Raw genomic sequence first — 22,884 nt, 5'->3', positions numbered from 1 at the left:
CTTTTTATTTGAAAGTATTTCCTCCAATTTAAAATTTTGTTGACGAGTAATACAAGAGTTTCAGTTATTATTCTGGTTTGTTTTTATTCAACTCAGAAAAATTATGGTGCATTCACGCATTTATTTGTTCTATGGATCTACCTAAAGCTTGATTGGGTTCATAGTCACTTGATGACATTGTAATGTAGAGCTGTGTATCATCTGTGCAGTTATGGTAACTTATTGTGTTGTTGGTTATGATCTGAGTTATGGGGAGATTATTCTAACTGCAAGAAATATTTTGCCTGCTTTTAACTCTAAGGGGAATTAGAAATGGAGCCCTATCTTGTCTGCAGTCAGTGCTACTTGCATTCAACATTCATCGTCACAAAATAGTTTAAATGGTACACAAACATGATCTTTTGAAATAAAGAAAAATCTAAATGGCCCAGAGACCTGGTTCCTCTCCGATGCTCTTGTCTCTTTAGTTCTAGGACTGAGACCGCCTTTGAAGAAGCTTGATTTTGTGTCTGTAGAACTGTTTCTGTGTTAATTTTACCATTTGTAATGATTCTGAAAGACCCAATGGTGACCCTGTTTCTATTTTCTGGCAGAGTTCACCAGAATTTTATTTAAAACGTTTCATATTTCAATGCACTTTAACAAGGTTCTTCAGAGCCTTCAGATAAGAAAGAAATCAATTCCACTGTGCTTAACACCGGGCATGAAGTGCTTTTCCACACATTTATCCTTGGTTTCACAGAAAATCCACCTGGAGTGTTTGTTGCTAAAAAGCCAGAGTCTCATCTGACCAAAGGTCACTGTTCCAGTTAGAGCCCCAGTAGAGTTTAGAAAACTCCAGGTTACATTTGTGATGGTAGGACAGATATCCTGCCCAAACAACCAGCTGGCATCTAGACAGAATCTGATAGTTTTTATGGAGACTTCTTCGCTAAGTTTTGGAGATATATTTATTTTAAAGCATTATTAGGTGAGTCAATGATTGTGACATCATTTAAAAAAAAACTGTAACTGGAATAAATGAACATAACCAAAAGATTGGATTTTTCTAAATTGTTAAGAGGGAGATGATGCTGCTTTAATAAAAGATCATTTTTTAAGGTCCTAACCGTTGTACCAAGGTGTTACTGGTTGCTTAAGGTCCTGTTTGGTACAATCATACCAGACATCATAAACTAATGATACATTACAGCTCAACACATCACTCTAGCCCACAGTGATGTGCATTAATCTTTGTTTAATCAGATGTACTTACTCCTGGTTCTGACGAGTCAGCTGCAGCCACCGGGGGGCTGGGCTGCCGCAGCGGGGGCTCAATGGGTCGGATGACCACACTGCTCTGGGAGTAATGACCCGCTCCGTTGTTGGCAGTCCGGTCTGGGGTGTGGGGGTACACAACCACCGGTGGGGGCTGGACTTCTGCCACCTCGTTGCCCTTTACATGAAAAGCAATGAGATTCAGTGATCAGACACGTCAGTAAAAATCAACCTGAGTTATTCATGTTTGTTCTTCAAAACGCACCAGATCTCCAAAGAAGGTTCTGTACTCTCCGAGCTAAGAGGAGAAACTGCCGGTTAGTATATTATAAGAAACTCTTTGTATGTTATAATAAAACAAAGGCATGGTACTTTTCTTTTCATGTAACTTAGCAGCTAGAAATCAAAGTTAATGCTTTGAAGACATACGAGGACTTGTCGAAGTCCATCCTGCACTCTCAGATAAAGGTCTGCTTTGTCCATGATGTATATGAGACTGCCCTCAGGCTGCTGTCTGGCTGTAGCAATCATGATGTCATATGACCTCAAAACTGTCACCTGAGGAAATAATGAAGCATCATAATCGGTTTTTATGTAAAAAAAACAAAAAGAAGCAAGAAACAGAAGCCATATTTAACCAAATAAATAAGTGCATGACACACCAACTGACAGACCTAAGGTTAGTGATAATGAGATACTGAAATAGCACGTACCCCAGAGGAGAGACCAGGACTCCCAGGTGGGCCTGGGGGGCCAGGAGGTCCAGGGACACTGACAGCTTCAAGTTGAAACACAAGCAGTCATAAGTAAAAGGTTCTAAAATGATTTTTATCTGTTCAAAATCTCCCAACAAATGTTATGTGATGTTTCAGAACTGTAAATGTAATTTAGTGTAATCTACAATCTGGCATATTAACAGGTGAGTTTTACGTTTCATATACAATGTCTGGCAAATAGCCTGGCCCACTCTGGTAATCTCAACATAAGGTCATGTTTTCTACAGCCCGTCTCTAAAAGTGGATCATGATGGTCAGGAAAAGCTGCTTACGATAATTGGGCCTGAATGCTCCAGAAAATGAGGGAGATCCTGGAGGTCCTGGAGGCCCAGGTGGTCCTGCTGGACCTGGACGTCCATCATAACCAACACCCGGTGGTCCAGAAGGTCCTGCGGGTCCAGGAGGGCCCACTATAGATTCTCCCTTTGGACCCTAACATGAAACATACAACTCCAATGAAGACAGGAACTGGATGCTCAATATGGCTGCAGGGCTTATTATAGAAAATCAAGTGATGACAATATTATCGATTAATGTGCAATAACAATATCAACTACCCTCATTTTGGTCACTCCTTCAATTCCTATCTGTGCTTCCAGTACTCACCATTTTTATTATATAGGACACTGTAAGCGATACATTCTGCAGCCTATTGCTTCTTAGCAAGTTGCATCTTGACTCCAGTTTCCATCAACAAGCTTCTGGAAGATATTTTATCACGTTTCTTGTAGACCTCCTTCTTCAGTGTTCCGTGACCACGAGCAGCAAACACAGACCCTCTGCATGATGCGCCCACCATGCTCAACAGTTTTGTGTTCTTAGGTTTGAATCTGTCACCTTTTAGTCATTGTGATCAAACAACTCAATCTGTGCTCTGTGTGATCATCTGAGACCTTTAGCCTGTCCATTGGATGTCCAGCTGATTTGAAACTGGCTTCCCTATGGAAAGGTACCAGTTCAGACACCAAGGCTTAACCCTTGGTGTCTCATCTGTCTCATTCTCTGATGTTTCTACAACCCTCAGCACCACTTATTAACAGATTTAGGTACATGTTTTTTATATATGTTTGAGATTGTATGTATAATTCTGAGTCTGCGTGGATTAGAGATAATCCACAATACATTAAAAGTCACAAACATATAGTGAAACATGTTGTTCCTCTGACCCAGAAGCTGAAAAAACACTAAAATGAGTGATGCTTGCCACAAGATATTTAATGTAGAACACAGCCTGAACATAAACTGCTGCAGAGCCGTAATGATACAGATCGGGTCAAATAGAGCCTCATTTACAACAGCAACAGAAGATCATCTCCCAAACCTCAGATCTGTTCAGTCTGTAAGTGTGCAGCCCTCTCTGAACTCACCGGTAGGCCTGGGTTTCCTGGAGGTCCTGGTGGTCCCAGCGGGCCTCCAAAACGTGGGTCATAATATCCACCAGCTGGCTCACCCTTCTGTCCCTTCACTCCTGTATCTCCCTGTTCTCCCTTTAGCTCATTCTGTTGAAGAACATCATGAATGTTTATCTGCTTACTGCCATCCAGAACACAGAGAAAATTGAACCATGGCGAAGTGATGATCTGGCTTACCTTGAATGTGTAAATATCAAAATTCGATGCTGCCCCTGTGATGACCAGAAACATGTGCTTTAGTGATGAAAACACTCCTGGCATAGTGAGCTGAATGTTTCAGGATTACCTGGGATCCCAGGAGGTCCACGGTCACCACGCTCTCCTTTTTCTCCTTTTACTGCTGCAACGTAAAAACAACATTTTACAAAAAGTTACACACAACAAATTCAGATGGAAATACAGTGCAGTAAAATCTATGGTTAATGTCTCTTCTTTTTCATCACAGTTTTTCTTAATTTAGAGAAAACCGTCTGTAGGTTCCCAGAAATTTAACGGTTCAAACTCTAAAACATGTTTATATGGTTTTAAATCTGTTAATATGAATCACTGTCATGCATGTCCATCCTGCATCCATACCTTGGTAACTCCGTGAATTTTCATCAAAACGCTAGAAAATGACAAAATTTCACACTCAGTGGCAGTCCGTTTGGAGGTAGATGAGTAGCATTGACTTGACATGGAACACTACATGTAACTCTTATGGACTCACATTAAAGCGATCCAAAGAAGTGGCTGGTCCTGGTGGTCCAGGAGGTCCTGGTGGACCAGGGACTCCCTATGGAAAACACAGTGCTTTACTCTTTGTTTGGTGTAGCTTCTAATGAAACGCTGTTAAGGTAACGTATCTGAATATTTTAAGTCTGCTGAGGAATAGTTTTTGTGGCTCTAACGGGAACATAGACAGATCTGCCTTCGCTCTCGCTCTGAAGAAGCAACCAACTGTTGAATCTGTTGACTTCACGTGTGGGCACCTTAGAGGTGTCGCTGGAGAGTACGTCAGAAAGTTAGGTGAAGGAGGGTGGAGTTTGAACAAATCCACTTGTACTAAGGTCAATCAGGATCTGTCAAAATCTGGTGTGTTATTAATCAGAATGAAAAAAGAGCTCAACATATTTTTGTTACTTATTTTCCACATTTATTAAAGACGGTTTCCTTGCCTACAATTCATTGCCTTTCTTTTCTTCAATAATAACAAGCCTGGAAGTATGATTATCAAATCAGACCAAAATTCTGCTTGCAGCAACATCAGTAAAAGTGTTAAGTTGTTTCCTGGTTGAGGCATTAATTCATCATCATCACTCCAGTTGTTAGCATTTTGCAGGTTTGAATTCAGTCCAGGGTCCTCAGCAGATACTCTAACCACTTCCTACCACAGTCCAAAAACATCTCAGGTTAAATGGCCTCCATAAACTGCCTTCCTAAATAGTGTGAATATTTGTCTGCATGTTTTTCACTGAGCTGGTTTGTGATGGACTGTATTTATGTTGAAGAAGAACCCCATTTCTCACCCACTAACTGCTGGAGATAGGCACCAGACCCAACCCCACCCAAGACCATGCAAAGATTAAGTGGGTTTCGAGGATTGATGGATGGATGGATGGATGGATGGATGCTAAAAGTAGTTAGCCTGGTTGCAAAAATCAGCAAGTCTCTCATGTCTTCCATTTTGCTTCTGTAACAGCCTCAACTTCGGTGTGACATCCTTCCCAGGTCCGATCAGAACGTAGCATTATCCATGCCGGTTTTTGAAGTTTCTGTTGCCATCTTTGGACACCTTCATCATATTTAGCTGTTGCATTGCCTCACATCTTGTGGTAGCTATCCTCATTAGTGCCACCTTGTGGTAGATGCAACCTTTTACATGTAGGTGCTGGCCTTTCAGAAGACGCTCTCCTTAAAAACATCACCATGTGGTAGCACCGGTGCATTACAACAAGGGGACAAAATCAACAATTAAAGCTCCCCTTTTACTGCCACCATATGTTAGAAGGAATGCATTGTAACAAGAAGCTCTGGTCACCATTGTCACCTTGTGGTAGCAGCACTGAGTTACAACCAGGTGACGGTCTTGGAGTACAAGGTGCACTTTTCACCACCACGTTGTGGTACCATCAATGCATGACAACCAAGTGGCAGGCTTCACAATGGAAACCCAATTACTGCCACCTTGTGGTAGCAGAAACGCATCAGATGGGTGTGATGATCAAAAAGAGGTTAAAATGATAAAACAACCTTTTATTAACCTGTCAAATCTGCATGCCATAACTGTGGAAGCATTAAGAAATCGGTCTCTAACAAACTCGTTTTGTGGCAGATACACCAAACCCAATGTTGATTTGATAAGAAAGAGATAAACAGACATGTTTAGTGGTTACAAAGTAAGAAAATTATGTTAGCATTTCTGTAATAAAGGAAAAATAATGCAACTTACTGGGGATCCATAACCTGTGCCACCTCCTGGGTCTCCCTTTTCACCCTTGTATCCATTCACACCTGGGCGACCCTGATGGATAACAGTAACTGATCATTTTCTGTTGCACACTGTAAGCCTCAGAAACACTGAAATAAACTGGTACACTGTACTCACAGGTCTTCCAGGCATTCCTATTTCACCTTTCAGTCCAGAAGGTCCCTGAGGACCCTGCAAAAGACATAATAATATGAGAAAACATGAAAGGCCTTAGGCGCTTATTGAAAATAATTTTCAAAATGCAAACTTACAGAAGGTCCAATAGGTCCTGAAGGTCCTCTGTCTCCCTAAAGAAACAAAGCAGAGAAGAATAATTTAAGCACTAATGCCGACCCATAACAAACAGGAACAAGAAGGAGCTGATGGGATAGAACAGACCGAGATGATAAGGCTCACCTTGGGGCCAGTTAGCCCTCCCAGATACAAAGGATTTCCATCAGGTCCAATTATCAAGCCTGGCGCTCCTTTTTCACCCTGAACACACAAACTGATGATAATGATGATGATAATTACCAGGTTGATGATCATCTGAGCTAAATAACTAGAGTTTACCTTCAGGCCATAACCTGGAGGACCAGGGTCACCTCTGTCCCCTTTCGGTCCAGCAGGACCCTGGAAAGTGAATAAAAATATTCAAGTGAGAAGTTTAGAAATAAACAAGCTCAATCAATCATTAGCTATCCCACTGATGTCCACGCAGCACAGCAGTTTAACGGTAAGTCCAGAAAAACATTTTGTTTTTTGCATGCAAAAAAAAGAGTTTTTCCAAAATGACCTCCTAAACACGTTATTGTTTACACAATGTTTCAATCCATACGAAAACATAGAAAATAACCCAAAATGCTGTACCTATTCCAGACCTGTACATGGCAGTATGACGCTGCCAATGAAAAACTAATAATAGAGAATGGGTCCTACCAAGAAAAGTAATTTAAAATAGAAAAGAAATAATATTCAACGAAAAAGCTAATAAATTAAACAATTTAAAAAAAGAATATTAGACACTTACAGGAAATCCAGCTCTTCCAGGTAAACCAGCCGCCCCCTGAGAAATACAAACATGTATGGAAAGATCTCATCAACTCGTCTTGACCTTTACCGATAAGACATCATGGAAAAAACATTTTTAAGATTTCAAAGCTGAAATGGGGTAAAATTTAGACTTGTTTTATGTGAACTCACATTGTCAGATGGCTGGTAGATTATTTGTCCAGGTGGTCCAGGTGGACCTGGTGGACCTGGGAGTCCAGTTCCATCTCGACCAGCTTCACCCTATCAAACAAATCAAATGAATATTCCATCTGCTACCACATCCAAATCTATGCTTAATCAACTCTTTAAATACTACACATATACCAACAATATCATATTTACCGTCTCTCCCTTGTCACCTTTGTGACCCTTTTGACCCTGTGAAGATAAAGAAAAGCAAAACTACTTTATAGATCTTGACCAGCACTGCTTCTTTAATATCATAACCTGGTAAATTGAGGGTACATCTGAAAATGCAAAATAGATGAGGATTGTAACACATATAATTCAATTCAATTCCGTTTAATTTATATAGGGCCAATTTACAACACATATTGTCTCAAGGCACTTTACAATACATGAAGAATTATATCGATCCATTATTGTATGTACCTCTGACTTGAGGAGTGCCTCAAAGTTGAATAATTGGACTTGTTTTATTTTCTTCATAGACTAAATCTGGGTGTTTTGTAATTTTTATGCAGATGATACACAGATTAAAAGTCTACTTTTACAAATGTAATAAACCTATTGTTAAGTCCGTATTAGTCATCTGATTTACACCTAAAGAAATTGAGGCTAACTATTGTGCAACTTGTCAGAATACATGATTTGTGTATTCATGTGTCAATCATCTGGTTGTAATTCGATCGACCATCCTATATAACCTTCACACGGAGTTCTCTTTTTCTTACCGGAGGCCCTGGGAAGCCATCCAGGCCTGGTTGTCCGTCTCTTCCTTGAGGACCCTGCTCACCCTTTGGACCTTGTGTACCAGCCAAGCCAGGTCTACCCTGCAAATCAAAATATTAGTTCAACTAATAAAACACTGGAAAGAAAGCAAAGTTAAAATGTACACGCATAAAGAAACACAAATGTGCCAAATTGTCAGTAATAACTTGACAGATGCTCTTAAAGAAACAGTTTCAGATAAAACCTGTAGGTGAGGTTTTATCTGGTTGTAACTTACTTCAGAATATCAACTAGGCTTGTTATAGTGGGATTGAAATTAGTTTTCTTAAAATGAGAACAAATTCCTATTTTAAATATAAATATTTTTTCAAGTTACTGTCTTTAGACCAGGGTTCTGCGACTTGTGGCTCCAGAGCCGCAGGACCTTCTGCAACGGCTCTTCATAAGTTTGTCTAAAAATGATAAAGATTCAACCATTGTTTCTAAATATAGATATAATACCAAATGCAGGTTTTAGCAGTTTTTCAGATTTTTAATTGAATAACTACATTAGACTACAGAATGACACTAAAAGTACCAGTAATATTTTTTAGACATATTTTTCTTGTTATTAGGTTGGAAGTTGTCCTTTTTTTGTTTGCATCATGTATCCATCCTCGTTCTGGAAAACCTTTATGTTTTTCTTTATTTTTAAACATTTTATTTACAAAAGTAATATTTGCAGTTCTAAAGGAGCTTTATTCAGCTGGACTGAGGGTAAAAATGGCTCTTCAGATCGAAAAGATTGCAAACCCCTGCTTTAGACCAACATTATAAAAGAAGATGTTAACCTGTCTGCTCTGGCAGCGTCTGTCTGCCAAAAATGTTGTCACAAAGTTTTAGCTCTGAATTCTGAGTTTTTTAGACAAATTTTTTATTTTCTTTGACAGTTTTTAAAACATTAGATAAAGATGATCACTAAACTTTTGCAGCAGATTAAATCTGTAAGCTGCCAAAACCATGAACTAAAATTGAAAACTCAGATCTGAAGCTCAGGATTGTGACGAATAAATGTGTGATGAGAGTCTAACTTGTAAATTCACTGCAAGATGTTACTAAAACCAACAGACCCTGATTGGCTTTAATTTTATGTTTTTTTGGCAGGAAAACCAGTTCACCACCTTGTTACTTACTGGGTGTCCAGGTAGACCAGGAGGACCCTGAAAGAACAACATTTACTTTGGTTATTTAAAGCTCTGAAAAAATATTAACGGTCAGAGAAATAAGATGCTTTGCTAAAATTCTTCATCTTCATTAAATTAAATTAAATTAAATTAAATAAGCTTCTTTCAACATTCAGTGCTGAGAATCACATATTCAAATGTTTTATTACAACGTAGGAGTAAAAAAGGTACCTGTATTCCTTCTGGTCCTCTGATACCAGGAAGTCCATTGGTGAAAATCCCACTGGAGTCCTCCATGTCATCCTGAAGAACAAGAAAAAACATTTTATGACAAAGTAACAAATCCATTATGAAAAGTGTTTGTTTTCAGCAGGTATTGCAGGAAACGATCCTTTGTTATGTATTCTAAATAATATATTCAATGTTGGTCTAAGTATTATGACACTGATGAGCACAACTCGGTTTGTTGGTAATTCCAGGTAATTTTAATGTTCCATTCTAATTAAATGTACCAATAAATAATGAGTAATTAGGTACAAATTCAAAAGCACTGAAATAAACTTGTTATTCTTTGCTTCCTTTGCTTCAGTTTTCTGCTCCTCTCAGAGTGTTAAAACCACCCCCCAAAAAACCCACCAAACTGGGTGGATTAAGAAAAGTGTGCTATGCTTTTTGGTTTGCCCGTTGTACGATGTTTGTGACATTGGCAAGAAAACTGAGGAAAAAATTCCCCACAAACTCTGATGAGATTCTGGTGTAAGAACGAGAAAGATCAGCCAACTTCCTGGCACAGCATTCAAAGTTGAAACGGCTCACAGGAAGTTGGACTGTACCTGACTGAACTGGCATTTTGATGGTTTTTACACAGTCATTGTTGCATTCACCAGTTTCTGCACCTCACCATTAGCCTAATGCATAAAAGGCAACCAGTCACTAGGCATTTTAATCAACGTCTTCTTCTTTCTCGTGCCATCAAGATGCCTCCATAGATTTGTTTGTTACTAAAGTAGGTTCCATGTTGCTTTGCATTTCTGCTGAACTATTCCAGGAACAACAGCACAACTGATCTTCTTCAATATCTCTTACAAACACCTAAAGGAGAACTCACAAATCCAACCCGATGACCTGGTCCCGGAGGCCCTGGAGGTCCAGGACGACCAACTGGTCCCATGGGTCCCGGCAGACCAGCCAGTCCAGGTTCTCCTGCAGGTCCCGGTAGACCAGGTTCTCCTTGAGCTCCCTGTGGGGGAGAGAAAATGGGTCTTTCAAATTCACTCTACTTGTGGAAATCCGACAAAACCCTTCTGCAGACAAACCGCCAGACATCAAATGGTAGATGAAACTCTCAGATTAGTCCATAGATACACGTTGCTGTATCTGAAAAGCATCTGTGTATTGTTAAAATAAAAATTCCTCATTTACTGCATATCAGATAGAATTCTGTAGTTGGTTTTGAGTAAATGTCACAATAAACTTTAAAGCAACTTTAAGTTAAAATAAAAAAAGGAATTCAGACCTTTTCTCCAATTGCTCCTGGAAGTCCCAGCTCACCCGAATCCCCCTAAATACATAAAAAGGAAAAAGAATACAGTTAAGGTAAAACCTTAGCCTTTTCAATGGAAATTGCTCCTTATAATACTGCTATAACTGAGGTGGGAAGGATTTTTTTCTAAATATGACTTTAAGAGAGTTCAGTTTTGAAAATTAGTTTTGAATGTATTCTGGACAAATCTGTTATTGTTAGAACTGTGAAAATGATTCATACTAACAGCAGTCTATTTCAGATGTTTAACTATAAATGATTTTTCTACAAAAACAAACATATTTACAGCAAAAACGCTCTTTGTAGAGTGAAACTCCTGATAGGATCTCTGTTTACTGCATATCAGATAGTGTTAGTTCCAGTAAATCAGTACCTTTTCTCCCCTAGGACCAGGAGCTCCTGGAAGACCATCAGCACCAGGTAAACCCGGCAGACCCTGAAGTCCAAAAGATTTGGTTGTTGGAACTTGATTCGGTTAGAACGTTCTATCATCAGCATAACTAGGCAGTTTGTGTGTTTGGTGAAATTAACAGCATGAAGACAAGATAATCCAGGTAGGTGAAATCCAGTTTGCTGTCAGAACCCTTCTAGTCACTCGTCTGGATGCTCCTGATTATATGAAGTGGTTTCTGATTAGAGTGGAAAAACAGACACTGTTCCACTTACAGGTTGACCAGGTACCCCATCCTTTCCTGGGGGTCCAAAAGCTCCAGAGCTCACTGCTGTGCTTGCTGAGGAGGGACCCGGAAGACCTGGTGGACCAGGAGGACCTGGTGGACCTGGAAGTCCCTGCATCAAGAATAATGAAGGTTATAAACCCATCAGAACATATTTTCATCAACAACAAAGCCCTGAATGATTGAAGAAGACCACAGAAAGTCTTTTTCTATTTCTTCTCACCCGAATGGATTCCAAATCTGGGAATCCAGAGGCCTCCATGTCCTCAAATGTCTGAAAGAGTTTATTTAGAGTTTATTCAGCTGCAGGTACCACTAGGAGGTTCTGTTGTAACATTACAACAACATGTGACTGAGATGAACTTACAGATCTGAATCCTGTGCCAGGCGGTCCAGGAGGCCCCCTGGGGCCAGGGTGGCCCTCTCCACGGTCTCCCTGTGAGTGCCAGTCTCATTAGGACAAGATACGTTTGCACAAGAGTCTTAAATGTGGGTACATCTAACCTTCTCTCCTTTCAGTCCTGGGTCACCTGGGGTTCCCGGAAAGCCTGGGGGTCCCTGAGGACCCTATGCAGAAAACATATATAAACTTAGGCATCTGAAAGCTGTCACATATTTAACATCAAGAATAAACATCAGATGAATCCGCTTTAAAGCTAATTTTTGATGTTGAAGGTCTTATTGAGAAAAAGCACAAACTGCTTACAGTTTTTCCGTCTTCACCGGGATCACCCTGCAGGAATAAAATAAAGAACATCTCAATGACTTTCAGAATTTCCACATATTATTTCTTCAGATTCAAACTTTTAAAGGTAAACTATCTTAAAAAGTGAAAGTCCTCTCACTGGTTCTCCATCTTCTCCTGGTGGTCCCTGAGGACCAGGAGATCCAGATGGTCCGCGGGGTCCAGGAACTTTTGAAACAACTGACCCGTCACTTCCAACTGAATACTCAGATGTGGGCCCTGGAGGTCCAGGGGGCCCTGGTGGTCCTTGAGGGCCTGGTTCTCCCTTTTTACCAGGGTATCCAAAACCTGCGTTGCCCTGGGAGATAGGAAGGGTTTAAAAAGGTGCGTATTGTGATGCTATTATACATGGGAGACCTTGCACTTGCTGGACTAGTAGCTGAACATAAGTTTCTCAGAACCATTAGATGAAGAAGACACCGATGATGACCACTCATTCAGAACATGAGCTTTTATTACTTCATGTTAGATACAACATAAATGAATAGATTTGGCAAATACCTACAGCGCTCCACGCCAAACTAATGTAAGAACAGCTAGTAATGATAACATCTTGTTTTTGTTCATCAGGGCACAGAGTTTCAGTCTCCAGTTATATCAGTTGATTAGAACAAGTGGTCGGATATGGCAAAGTCAGTGGTCAGATAAAAGTGTGCTTATGGAAAGAAATTACCATATTTATTGTCTGTCCTTGATATCAACTTGTCTTTTTCAGCCCCTAGTCCATGGCATGTCATACACAGTTTTTCAATGCCTGAAGGTTTATTAAACAACATTCAGTTTATTGCCAGGTCTCACGGGACACTACATAATCAACAGGTCCCTGTGTCACACCTGGTGAGCATTTTAAATATTAGGATTTATTAATAAAAACATCCACAAATCCAATAGGAATGAAAGGAAAGATTGAGAAAAAAGAAATAAAATCTTAAAACTTGCCTCATTTCTAGGCCTCTTTAAGCTGCCATATTTTCACCAAAATATCCAGTTGTCCTTTTACCCCTATTAGTAAATTCGTTTGTTAATGTCTCTTACAGCTTTCCCGAATGGAAGTGGAAGTAGTGGAAATGACTGGGAACAACCAAGATTCAGCGATAAAATGATAAGCTACGTAAAATCACAGAGCGGGCTCAGCGGATGAGGCACGCATTGTGCAGAGGTCTCCAACTTTCTGCAGAGTGATGTCCACATTTCATGTGGCCTTCAGATTAGCTCAAGAACAGTGTGTAGAGAACTTTATGAAACACACTCCTAAACCTTGGGGAAGACCTTCCCAAAAATATATATATGCTGTTACAGGTGATCCCTATTAATTAAACCCTATTCAATTCTTGACATATTGCCTGTAGGGGGCACTGTTTAGCTCAAACTGTGTGAAACATTTGATATTTTTTTAATTTTCCTGCCTTGCTGGCCTCATTTACTGTTAAAAACAAGAGAAAAACAAATATGGATTTGTTTCGTTTTGCTGTTGTGTCATTGCTGAACCAATTTAAATGTAGGAAAGATCTATGTCCAAATCTGCATCCAAAAATCTACTGGATTGGATGCTGGACAAAATGGCAAAAGTGGAAATTATACAAATAAATCTGCAAACTGACTAAAGCCCTCACAAGGAAACTTTCTTACAAATAAGAATGCCCTCCTTCAGAGCAACAATTTTTCTGTTTATGCATTTAGGCAAGGCTTTTGTCCAAAGTGAGTAACGAATAATGATATAACAACACAGTTAGTATAAAAGGTAACAACAAGCTAGTCCACTACTAGTGACTAGTCAGGTTCTGCCAGAGATAATGTGTAAAGTAATCAAGGTGGGAGATGGTGGCGTGTTGGGTTATGTAGGGCCCGATTTATCTTAGCAAGGGAAGTGGGCGAAGGCAACATGATCTTTAAATATCAGATGGTCATCGATCATGACACCCAAGTTTCTAGTTACCTTTGATGGAGCAGGAGCTGGAGCTTCAGTTTAGACGGACATATTGTTTGTATGGTCGGTTTGGCAGGGAAGACAAACAGTTCAGTTTTAGAGAGGTTTAGTTGGAGATGATGATTTTTCACCCATATCGACATGTCCGAGAGTCATGCTGAGACCGTGTGGTCGTCAGGTGGGGATGACAGATAAAGCTGGGTATCGTCAGCAGAGCAGTGGTATGAGAGGCCATGTGATAGGGTGATCCAGCTCAGTGAGGTAGAGGTGTTGTATATGGCAAAGAAAACCAGTACACATGTTGTATATACAGAGTCACCCCTTTTAAAAACCAATGGTACCTCCATGGGAGTAGACTACATATACATACAGGATCCCAAAACGTGTCTCCTAATATTTAGTATCATATTGGGGAATCGGGCTTGGCAAAAAATACTATAAATACCTAATTTATGAAGGTTTTTGCAAAAAGGAAAACAGGGGATTTCCTCTCTGAACGGATCTGTTTGATTAAAATCCGCTACAAGCAGACTTCTTCATCTGTTTTGTTGCTCCACATTAAATTCTTTTCTACTTTTAAACTTTAGTTTCAAAACACATCCACCCACAGTCTGAACAAGTATATGTATTTTTTATTATTTTAACGTTAATTTTCTAAACATGCAGCCCAAAGGTCATGAATCAAACAAAGCATCAAATCAAAGTTTATGCTTTCAAGGATTTTTCTAATAACGTTTGAATAATTTGAGCTCTTTTAAAAGACAGTTGACAAAAGGAGACCTCAGAGAGAAGACCAATAAATGGTTTTATCCATAACCTGATAGGCCACTGAAACATACCTTTGCTCCTTTATCACCAGGTTCTCCCTGAAATTAAAACAAAAACAAGCTGTGAAGTAAATCCAAATATGCCATGCAGTACAGTACCATTTGTGTTTTACTCTGAGCCTGCAGGTCCTTCTAAACTACAATATCCTTTATTTATTCCATGTTCACTTTATACAGGAGATTCAAACTGGATATATATCCAGGCTTTAATTCTGACTTGGGAATTTGTTTTGTTGACCAATCCTTTCTTTGAATGAAGGAAATAAAATCCATCCTAGCAGGAAAATCCCTCCAAACTTTCAGGACATTTACTCTTTTTTTTTAATTATTTATTATTTTAGTAAAATCAGGTCTCCATAATGATAGGGGTCCATAAACACACATACAGCTACCAATCAGAATAAATAGTACAGTTTGTAATAGAATGATTTGGGTTGTTTGCTTTTGGGGCTTCTATCTCCCTCTAGTGTTTATTGGTGTGGCTGCAGCTGCTCTGCTGCATCAGCTCAGTATTTTTCACTTAACAGGGAAGGCTTAGTTAAAAACTGCTCTGGTTTTTCTGGCTCACCTTGTGCTCACGGATTCCCCCCTGTGAGCTTGAGCTGGAGTCCATTTCTCCCTTCGGCCCCATCGGACCCCTGTCTCCTTTCTCTCCTTTGTCCCCTCTGTCGCCCTTTTGTCCTTTAGCAACGACTGCACCTGGAAAGCATTACCAAGGGACACATCCATTAACATCCTGATGAAAACCCTTCATAGATTATTAATGAATGTGTCCCAAACAAAGAAAGAAAACAAACAGGACATTTCCTGATCCCAAAAGGAGAAGGAAAAAGGACTTCCTGCGTCACGGAGCAGGAATGCTGCTGTGCTCAGCTATATTCTGCAATTTCGAGGTCAAGGAAAGAGTTTAAGGATGGAAACAGATCTTACACCTGCATGCAACGCTGCCCTGATTTGACCCAATTTGACTCGTATGAACTTCAGCCTGCAGCTTCAAGGAATGAACCCCATGGAAACATGGCTGAGTGTAAATGTTAGTTTATCAGATAGAGACCTTACTGTGGCGTGAAATAAACCAATACCATGGCAAAAATGACCTACTTTAAAACATCAGTTTACCTAAGGTTTCCACAATATTCCCAGTCCAGCTGTTTTTCTTTAGATTAAGATTTTATATTTTGTATTTTATAAGTATTTTATATTTTTTTAGCAGATTACTGTCAGAATGACAAACACAACCCCACATCATTTCAAGATAAAAAGTACACAATCTTTCAAGGTTTTATGAATCAGGACAACACATAATCTAAGTTAAAAACTTATTTCTCACTAGTTAAGGTTTAACACAAGTTTAAATGTTAAAAACATCTCTCAGCTATTGTTTCTGTCTGACTTCATCAGTCTCTCACATTGTTGTGGAGAAATATTGGTCCAATCTTCTTCCCAACGTTGCTTGAGTTCGTAGAGGTCCGCAGACATTTTTTTGCACAGCTTTCTGATGGTTCCTTATAGCATTTTAATCAAGTTGAGACCTGGACTTTGACTAGGCCATTGTGATACCTTTCTTCTTTTATTTTCAGCCATTCTGTTGTAGATTATCTACTGTGTTTGGAATCATGTTCTGTTGAAGACCCAGTTTGGACCAAGCCACAGAATACTTTGATCTGCAGAAGAGATCATGTCCCTCTGAATGGCTGCAAGGCGCCAAGGTCCTGTGGCTGCAAAAACTGGCCCAAATCATCAGCCCTCCACCACCGTGCTTGAGAGTTGGCATGAGGGGTTAGTGTTGACATGCTTTGCTAGGTTGTCGCCACACATGGTGCTGAGCATTATGGCCGAACGTCTGTGTTTCTCATCTGTCCAAAGAACATTGTTCCAGATGTCTTCAGGTGATCTTCATTCAGATGCAACTTTGCAAACCAAAGTTAGGCTGCAATATTGTTTTTCTCTTTTAGTCCTTCCAACCAGTCTTACTTGTTCAGGTTTTTGTCTAATTATAAGTTTTAACATAAAAGTCAGAGTTGGAGCTCTTGGGTTCTTTGGTCCTTTCTTAGAGCGTTGCACATTCTGACCCTAAAGGTGAGTTTGGTAGGACATCCACTCCTGGGAAGGCTTAGGGGAATGATGGTTGTTAGATAGACGAATATGGAGAAAACTCCTGCTCTTATAGAGCTTCTCAAAGCAAACAGTTCTATTGGTCAAGCCTGTGTTTCTGCACTGTGAGTAGTAGCTGGGTCTCTTTTTAGTGTGATAAATAAAATCGTTTCAAATAACAATGTTTCAGATACAAGAAAAATGTAATATCTTGTTTCTTTGCCATATGTTGTGCTAACAGGGAAAAATATTTATACAAGTTGAAGCTTCCTTTCTTTTTAAGTAAATCCTTCTTTGCTGCGTTATTCCCGCAATCCACTAGATGGTGACATTTATCTGTTAATACATTTTTTCGGCTCCGATTGTCTCAGGTGTCCCTTTAAAGGACCCTGCAACACCATGTGATGTGCACATGATCCCAGGGGTTGAATAAAATCATAAATAAGTTGAACATTTTGTGTTTTACATCTCTGAAACAGAGAATCCTGAAATTCCTTAAAATGAACTGACAGCCAACAGCAGTTCCAACAGGAACACCTTGATATTTTATGCTTGTATCGCATAACTTCACTCATCCAAGTGTCAAAAATGACGATAAATGAAGAAATGAAATGCAACTTTACCTGTTTCTCTGAAGGTTCCCTCCTCTCCTTTCCTATCCAGTGGCGGCTGTGGGATGGGCGGAGAAGACACAAACGTTGTCTGCAGAACAAGCATAGATCCAAATTTTAAAATATCAGTGAATGGAGAGGAATTTTGCTCTGTATTCTGCAGCTTCATGTCTACCTCCCACTGAGAAAAGCTTCTGTAAACAATGCTCCATCATGGGAAAAGTTTCTCCCCGTAACCATGAATCACAAACCCAAATGAGTCATGTTCTACAAATGGCTTTAATGTTTGGAGACTGGAAGGGAGTTCTGCTTGTACAAACTATCACAAATGTCTCCCAGCTCTGCAACAAGCGTTTTCACAACACAACTGATTCAACATGGCACGCACAAGTGGAGCGGGTAATGCCGCCTATTTTCTTTCATTTGCTGGTAATTAACTGCCTGTGTTGCACAACTTTACATTTGCCCGGAGGAATCCAAGGCTGAGGCTGCGAAGGAACACAGAATCAACAAATATGAACATCAGATCATCACCAGATACCAGAATAAAACTCAAATATGTTTAATAAGCACTGTTTTTCCAACCTTTAATGTGACAATTATCCTTAACAGCTCAACTCAGAAAACGAACTAATCCTTTAGAGAAAAACTAATCAAAAAGCTACAACATGTGGGAGTCTGTCAGCATTCCACATCTTGACTCATCAATATTTACCCACTTTAGCTCCAAAAGGTTTTCCAGATTTCTCAGACTGGAAGCACATTTGTCATCCACAGATTGTAAATTCTGCACAGGCCATTCTAAAGCTTATATCTTCTTCTGGTGAACTCATTTGATTTTATTCAAATCGAAAGCTCCATCTTAAAATAAATGAACCTATAGCAATACTTTTTTTTTAAATTATGGTTGAAAAGTTCTGGGTTAGCTCCAACAGCTCAAAACACATTTTTCCATAAGGTTTTGGGGGATTTTCGCCAGGTCTAGATGTTTCCTTTGAAGGAAATTAAATATGTCATTAAATCGTTCTAGAATGATTGATTCTTTGTTACTTCTCTGCAAACTATGGATTTAACTGAAGGAAGCAAGAGAGCAAATAGGTCAATCCTATTTTTCCATCCTGACATTTTTGTAGAATTGTAAAAGATATTTATCACATGAAAGGTGAAAAGTTTTTAAATAATTTATTATCGTCTAGGTGGATGAATAAAAACCCGAATGCATCATAAAGTGGTCCATTTCCATGACAGATATGTTCAAATAACAGTCAGCTACATGTTCACTGACTTGGTTGCCTAAAATGTTTTATTTTATTTTGTTTTAATCAGCTGGAACATAAAACATACAAATGTTGGGTTGAAACAGGATTTTATAAATGTTGCAATGTTTGAAACAGTTTCTGTGTGATTTGTTTTCTCTTCTGTAGCTGCGCTTTGATTCTGTTTATACTGCTGAGGACATTAGTCATAGGTTGCGATTATTCGACTCATTATATTCCTGCTTACCCTCTGAAATCACGCTGTGGATACATTTTTTCAGTCTCCAGACAGCAAACTCATCAGGCCCGTGAGATGAAATGAGAACAGAAGCAGATTTCTTCACTTTGTTCCTAAAACTTGAGATGATTCCCGTTGGAATAAAGAGTGGAGAATATAGAAACGTTCAGTGAGGAGGAGGAGAAGATGAGGACCAGCTGAAGGTGTAATGTCATGCCAATGTTGATAATTAACCGTGTTTCTCAGCAGGGAAACATTCTCCGCTCTGCGTCGCACGGCACTGATTGAGCTAAGAATCCTTCCCGGCCAATCCTTACTATTAGAACTTGATTTATGAATGAATTTAATGAAGAATACCCTACTCAGTTACATCATCCATCATGGCTGCTAATGCCAGGTGGGAGGCTGAGATGCTCAGTCAGTGTTGATGAATCTGCACCCTCTAAATGGAAGATCACCTAGTGAAGATATTGTGCCTCCACAGCTGTGCAGCAGGCCGTTAAATGTTTGTCCTCTGGAGAATCACAAGGAAGAACTGTGAAATTATTGGCTCAAGTCTGAAGAAAGAAACACTCCAAACATTTAGAAAATGTGGCACCAGAGGTTCGCAACTCTTTGTCGTGGGAACTCTCTGCTTACAACACGTAACCACCGTTACACTTCAACTGGAGCATAAATCAGCCTTTTTTGGAGTATTTTGGCTTAAACACAGATATCTGTGCACCTCATTTTTGTTCAGTGGCAACTGCAGCAATTTCATCATGCAGACATGTATGATGACAATAAAGCTATTCGGATTTTGCCATAAGGACAGACATTAGTCGTCTCCTCTTTCATCTATCAAGGTTGGAGCAGACAGACAGAAGTATCTTTGACCATTCCTCTTAGCACAATCTCTGTAGATCAAGAGTACCTAAGTCCAGTCCTCTAGAGCAACAATTCTGCAACCTTTATAAGCAATCCTGCTCCCACACACCTGAATCAAATGATTTGATTGTTACCAGGCCTCCACAGAGCTGAATGACTGAATTCTAAGGAAGGAATTCAGCCATTTTATTCAGGTGTGTTGGATCAGGAATGCATCTAAAGGTGGCAGGGAAGTAGCTCTTGAGGATTGGAAGTTGTCATCCCTGCTTTATGTCCTGGTTCGTCTCTCACACTCTCTTCTCTTTAGCTCGCTCCATAGACAAGATTCAGATGTGGGAACTGAGATGACCGTGACATAAACTTAATTTTGTTTTCTGCTGAACCATTTCTGATTTAGTGTGGTCATATGTGTTGGTTCATTATCCTACAGAAAGACCCAATGAAGACCCATTTCAGTTTTCTGTGAGTTCCCCAGATTTTATTTAAAATATCCCCTTATCTCAAAGACTTCATGATGCCATGTTCTCTAACAAGGTTCCTATGGACTTTGGAATAGAATCAGGCCCACAGCATCACAGACCTCTCACCGTACATAACAGTAGACATAAGATGCTTTTCCACATATTCATCCTGTTTTACAGCAGACCGACCTGGAGTATTTGATCCTGAAAAGCTTCATCTGAGTCTCATCTGATCACAGGTAGCTCACCAGTTAAAGTCCCAGTACAGTTTACTAAACCGCACGTTTGCGATTGTCATTGTAGGATGGAATCAGCTTTTCCTCTAGTGTTCCCTAAACTTAATGGTCTAATGGTTGTTATGGAGACTTGGTAACCCATTAACACATTTCCTACCTACCATCCTACCCACTGTGTGGTGGAAGATAAACTTGGTTCCTCATCCAGCCGTGTTTGTCACAGCTGCTGTTGTTTAATCATTGCTCTGACTGCAGCAATGGGCCAGGAGCTCCTAATTTACGAAGATTAACATACATCTGCCTTACTTGAATGACATGTTCTCATGTCTTTCCCATTGCAAAGAGAAGAACAGAATTGGCTGTCACATCACATGCAGTGCAGTGAATTTATTTTGTAGAAACTGTTAGTGAAATATTTGTTGCATGAAGATTATGTAAAAACTATTTCCTAACAATGGATTTTGTTTCCATTTTGAACTCTCTTTGTACAATGTTCTGTAAAAGTAGCAGCTATCCCTAAATCTGAAACCATCGTTATTGTAATTATTGTTCCAAAGCATTGCCAGTTTGGGCTTCATGCTTAAGGGGGCACTCTGATCTGGCAGTGACCCAATAAAGACTCGCTCTGCCATCCATCACCGCAAATTCCAGGAAGACAAAATGGAAAGTCTCACCTCTGCTCTCCATCTCTGACTGCTCACTGCCTGGACTTGCCTTAATTGCACAGGTAAGATGACTGAGCAGAGGGTGAGATGGGACGTGTGAACAGATCCTCATCAGATGGAAAAATATTGGCAGGTGGACATTAAAAACACCAGCTGTTTTCTCTAACATGACATTTCATACAACATGTTGGTAATAAACGTCTACAGGAGTGACAGAAAAAAAATCCTCGTAAAACCTGCTGAAGGAGCAAATAAACGAGCAGAGACTTCCCAAATGAACTACCCGACCTTAACCTCAAACTCTCCTCTGCAGCTTTTTTTCCCCTTTGTCGGTTCCTGAAGGCACGTTAATGGAGAAACCAGTGGAAACAACAAGGCCTGGAGGCGAGGGGAGCCCCTGAGTTGGATCGGATACAAATTGACATCTGGTTTTTCTAACTCTATAATTGTAAATGTATTGGGTTCATGTGCACTGGCTGAAGGCTGTGGCACATCTTAGCCTGCGAGAGCATCTCTAGAATGGGTGGGGTGGAGGACCGTACGTGGGTGTCTGTGGTGTGAAAGTGCAAAGGACAGAAAGCAGAAAGAGGAAAGCAGTGGAGATTGTCATAATAGTGTTTGCAGGCGGACCAAAGTGCAGACAAGAGCTGGGCAGCAACATGTTTTCAAAGAAACCAAACAAGGCACTGCAGATACAAACAAAAGTCCAGATCCAAAAACTTACAAGATTAGTTCTGCAGGAACATGGAAAAACTCAGCACAAATACGTGGGTTGAGAACAGGGTATGACAAACACAAGGAACCAGCAACGAACAGAGACACCAAACCAACTAATATACGGGGAAAGACAAAGGCAGGTAATCAAGGGAACTGAGAACAGGTGTGACAAGGAGGCAGGGAAGCAGAAGGAACAGGTGAAACAAATAAAAAGGCTGAGGAAGAGTGAAAGGACTAAACAAACAGAAAACACAAACTAAGCAAGAACATAAAGCAGAGGAGGAAATAAAGAACTAGAATAATTATGAACTAAAGTAAACAGAGAAACTAGAGGGAAACAGAAACAAATAAACCTGATGCAAAAACCAAAATGGAAACATCTAGACAAAATAAACCCTCACAAAACACCAAAACCAAAGTCCAAAATGTCACACCGTGACAGAGATAAAAAAGGAACAAAAATGCAGATAAAGTCTCTGAAAGTCAGCTTCAGAGAAACCTAATGAGCAGCTGGGAGTGATCCTTGGAGCATGACTGGACCATGTGAAAAGTAACTTATTCCAGTTTGTAAGTAAAGGAAAAAGTTTCCAAATGTAGAAGACAGACGCAGCTTGATTTTCAGGAATAAACTCAGCAGTTTTTAATCTTCCTTCAGGAATGAGTGTTCAATCACTTACACAAAGTAACCTGAGGCTTCACTGGCACATATAACACAGCACAGTATGCCATTCATAGCTTATGTATAAGATATACAAGCATGGCCTGGTGAACCGTCTCTTTAAGCAGCAAAGTGCTTTCATGTAATCCCCTCCTAACATGAGATGATGAATTTTTAAAACTGTGAATGTTTGAGGAGAATAACTCAGAGAAGTTCAAATGAAAACATAGAAGCGTTTCATACCGTGGATTGCTGTTTCTCCGTGTAGGGCTTTGGGCGTCTGGTTTCTTCGTAGCCACTTCCTTCTCCTGAAGCCTGAGGAGACCAATCACATGTTTGA

The 22,884-nt window shown here is 39.9% G+C and overlaps 1 protein-coding gene across 3 annotated transcripts in view; it reads right to left on the bottom strand.

The window, feature by feature from the left end:
* The window catches only part of col18a1a (collagen type XVIII alpha 1 chain a), a 104,917-nt gene that overhangs the window by 3,125 nt on the left and 78,908 nt on the right, over window positions 1–22,884 (bottom strand). For 2 of the 3 annotated variants that reach the window (XM_047370492.1, XM_047370490.1), the window contains 34 exons: window positions 22,788–22,859; window positions 17,459–17,537; window positions 15,310–15,440; window positions 14,754–14,780; window positions 12,088–12,285; window positions 11,949–11,975; window positions 11,747–11,809; window positions 11,610–11,678; window positions 11,466–11,516; window positions 11,232–11,354; window positions 10,939–11,001; window positions 10,539–10,583; window positions 10,131–10,262; window positions 9,254–9,325; window positions 9,032–9,058; window positions 7,862–7,960; window positions 7,290–7,325; window positions 7,098–7,187; window positions 6,925–6,960; window positions 6,468–6,527; window positions 6,312–6,389; window positions 6,167–6,202; window positions 6,033–6,086; window positions 5,877–5,948; window positions 4,155–4,220; window positions 4,022–4,052; window positions 3,732–3,785; window positions 3,623–3,657; window positions 3,401–3,532; window positions 2,306–2,465; window positions 1,971–2,035; window positions 1,687–1,815; window positions 1,523–1,555; window positions 1,256–1,435 (listed from right to left, as the gene is read on the bottom strand). In XM_047370492.1, the coding sequence (XP_047226448.1) occupies window positions 1,256–1,435; window positions 1,523–1,555; window positions 1,687–1,815; window positions 1,971–2,035; window positions 2,306–2,465; window positions 3,401–3,532; window positions 3,623–3,657; window positions 3,732–3,785; window positions 4,022–4,052; window positions 4,155–4,220; window positions 5,877–5,948; window positions 6,033–6,086; window positions 6,167–6,202; window positions 6,312–6,389; window positions 6,468–6,527; window positions 6,925–6,960; window positions 7,098–7,187; window positions 7,290–7,325; window positions 7,862–7,960; window positions 9,032–9,058; window positions 9,254–9,325; window positions 10,131–10,262; window positions 10,539–10,583; window positions 10,939–11,001; window positions 11,232–11,354; window positions 11,466–11,516; window positions 11,610–11,678; window positions 11,747–11,809; window positions 11,949–11,975; window positions 12,088–12,285; window positions 14,754–14,780; window positions 15,310–15,440; window positions 17,459–17,537; window positions 22,788–22,859 (2,625 nt within the window). The remainder of the gene's footprint in view (window positions 1–1,255; window positions 1,436–1,522; window positions 1,556–1,686; window positions 1,816–1,970; window positions 2,036–2,305; window positions 2,466–3,400; window positions 3,533–3,622; window positions 3,658–3,731; window positions 3,786–4,021; window positions 4,053–4,154; window positions 4,221–5,876; window positions 5,949–6,032; window positions 6,087–6,166; window positions 6,203–6,311; window positions 6,390–6,467; window positions 6,528–6,924; window positions 6,961–7,097; window positions 7,188–7,289; window positions 7,326–7,861; window positions 7,961–9,031; window positions 9,059–9,253; window positions 9,326–10,130; window positions 10,263–10,538; window positions 10,584–10,938; window positions 11,002–11,231; window positions 11,355–11,465; window positions 11,517–11,609; window positions 11,679–11,746; window positions 11,810–11,948; window positions 11,976–12,087; window positions 12,286–14,753; window positions 14,781–15,309; window positions 15,441–17,458; window positions 17,538–22,787; window positions 22,860–22,884) is intronic. The other variant, XM_047370491.1, reaches the window with a different exon arrangement.

The sequence above is a fragment of the Girardinichthys multiradiatus genome, chromosome 7 (assembly GCF_021462225.1).
Source record: "Girardinichthys multiradiatus isolate DD_20200921_A chromosome 7, DD_fGirMul_XY1, whole genome shotgun sequence".
Lineage (NCBI taxonomy): Eukaryota > Metazoa > Chordata > Actinopteri > Cyprinodontiformes > Goodeidae > Girardinichthys > Girardinichthys multiradiatus.
The sequence above is the reverse complement of the archived record's forward strand: the minus strand, read 5'-3'. Positions and strand labels throughout refer to the sequence as shown.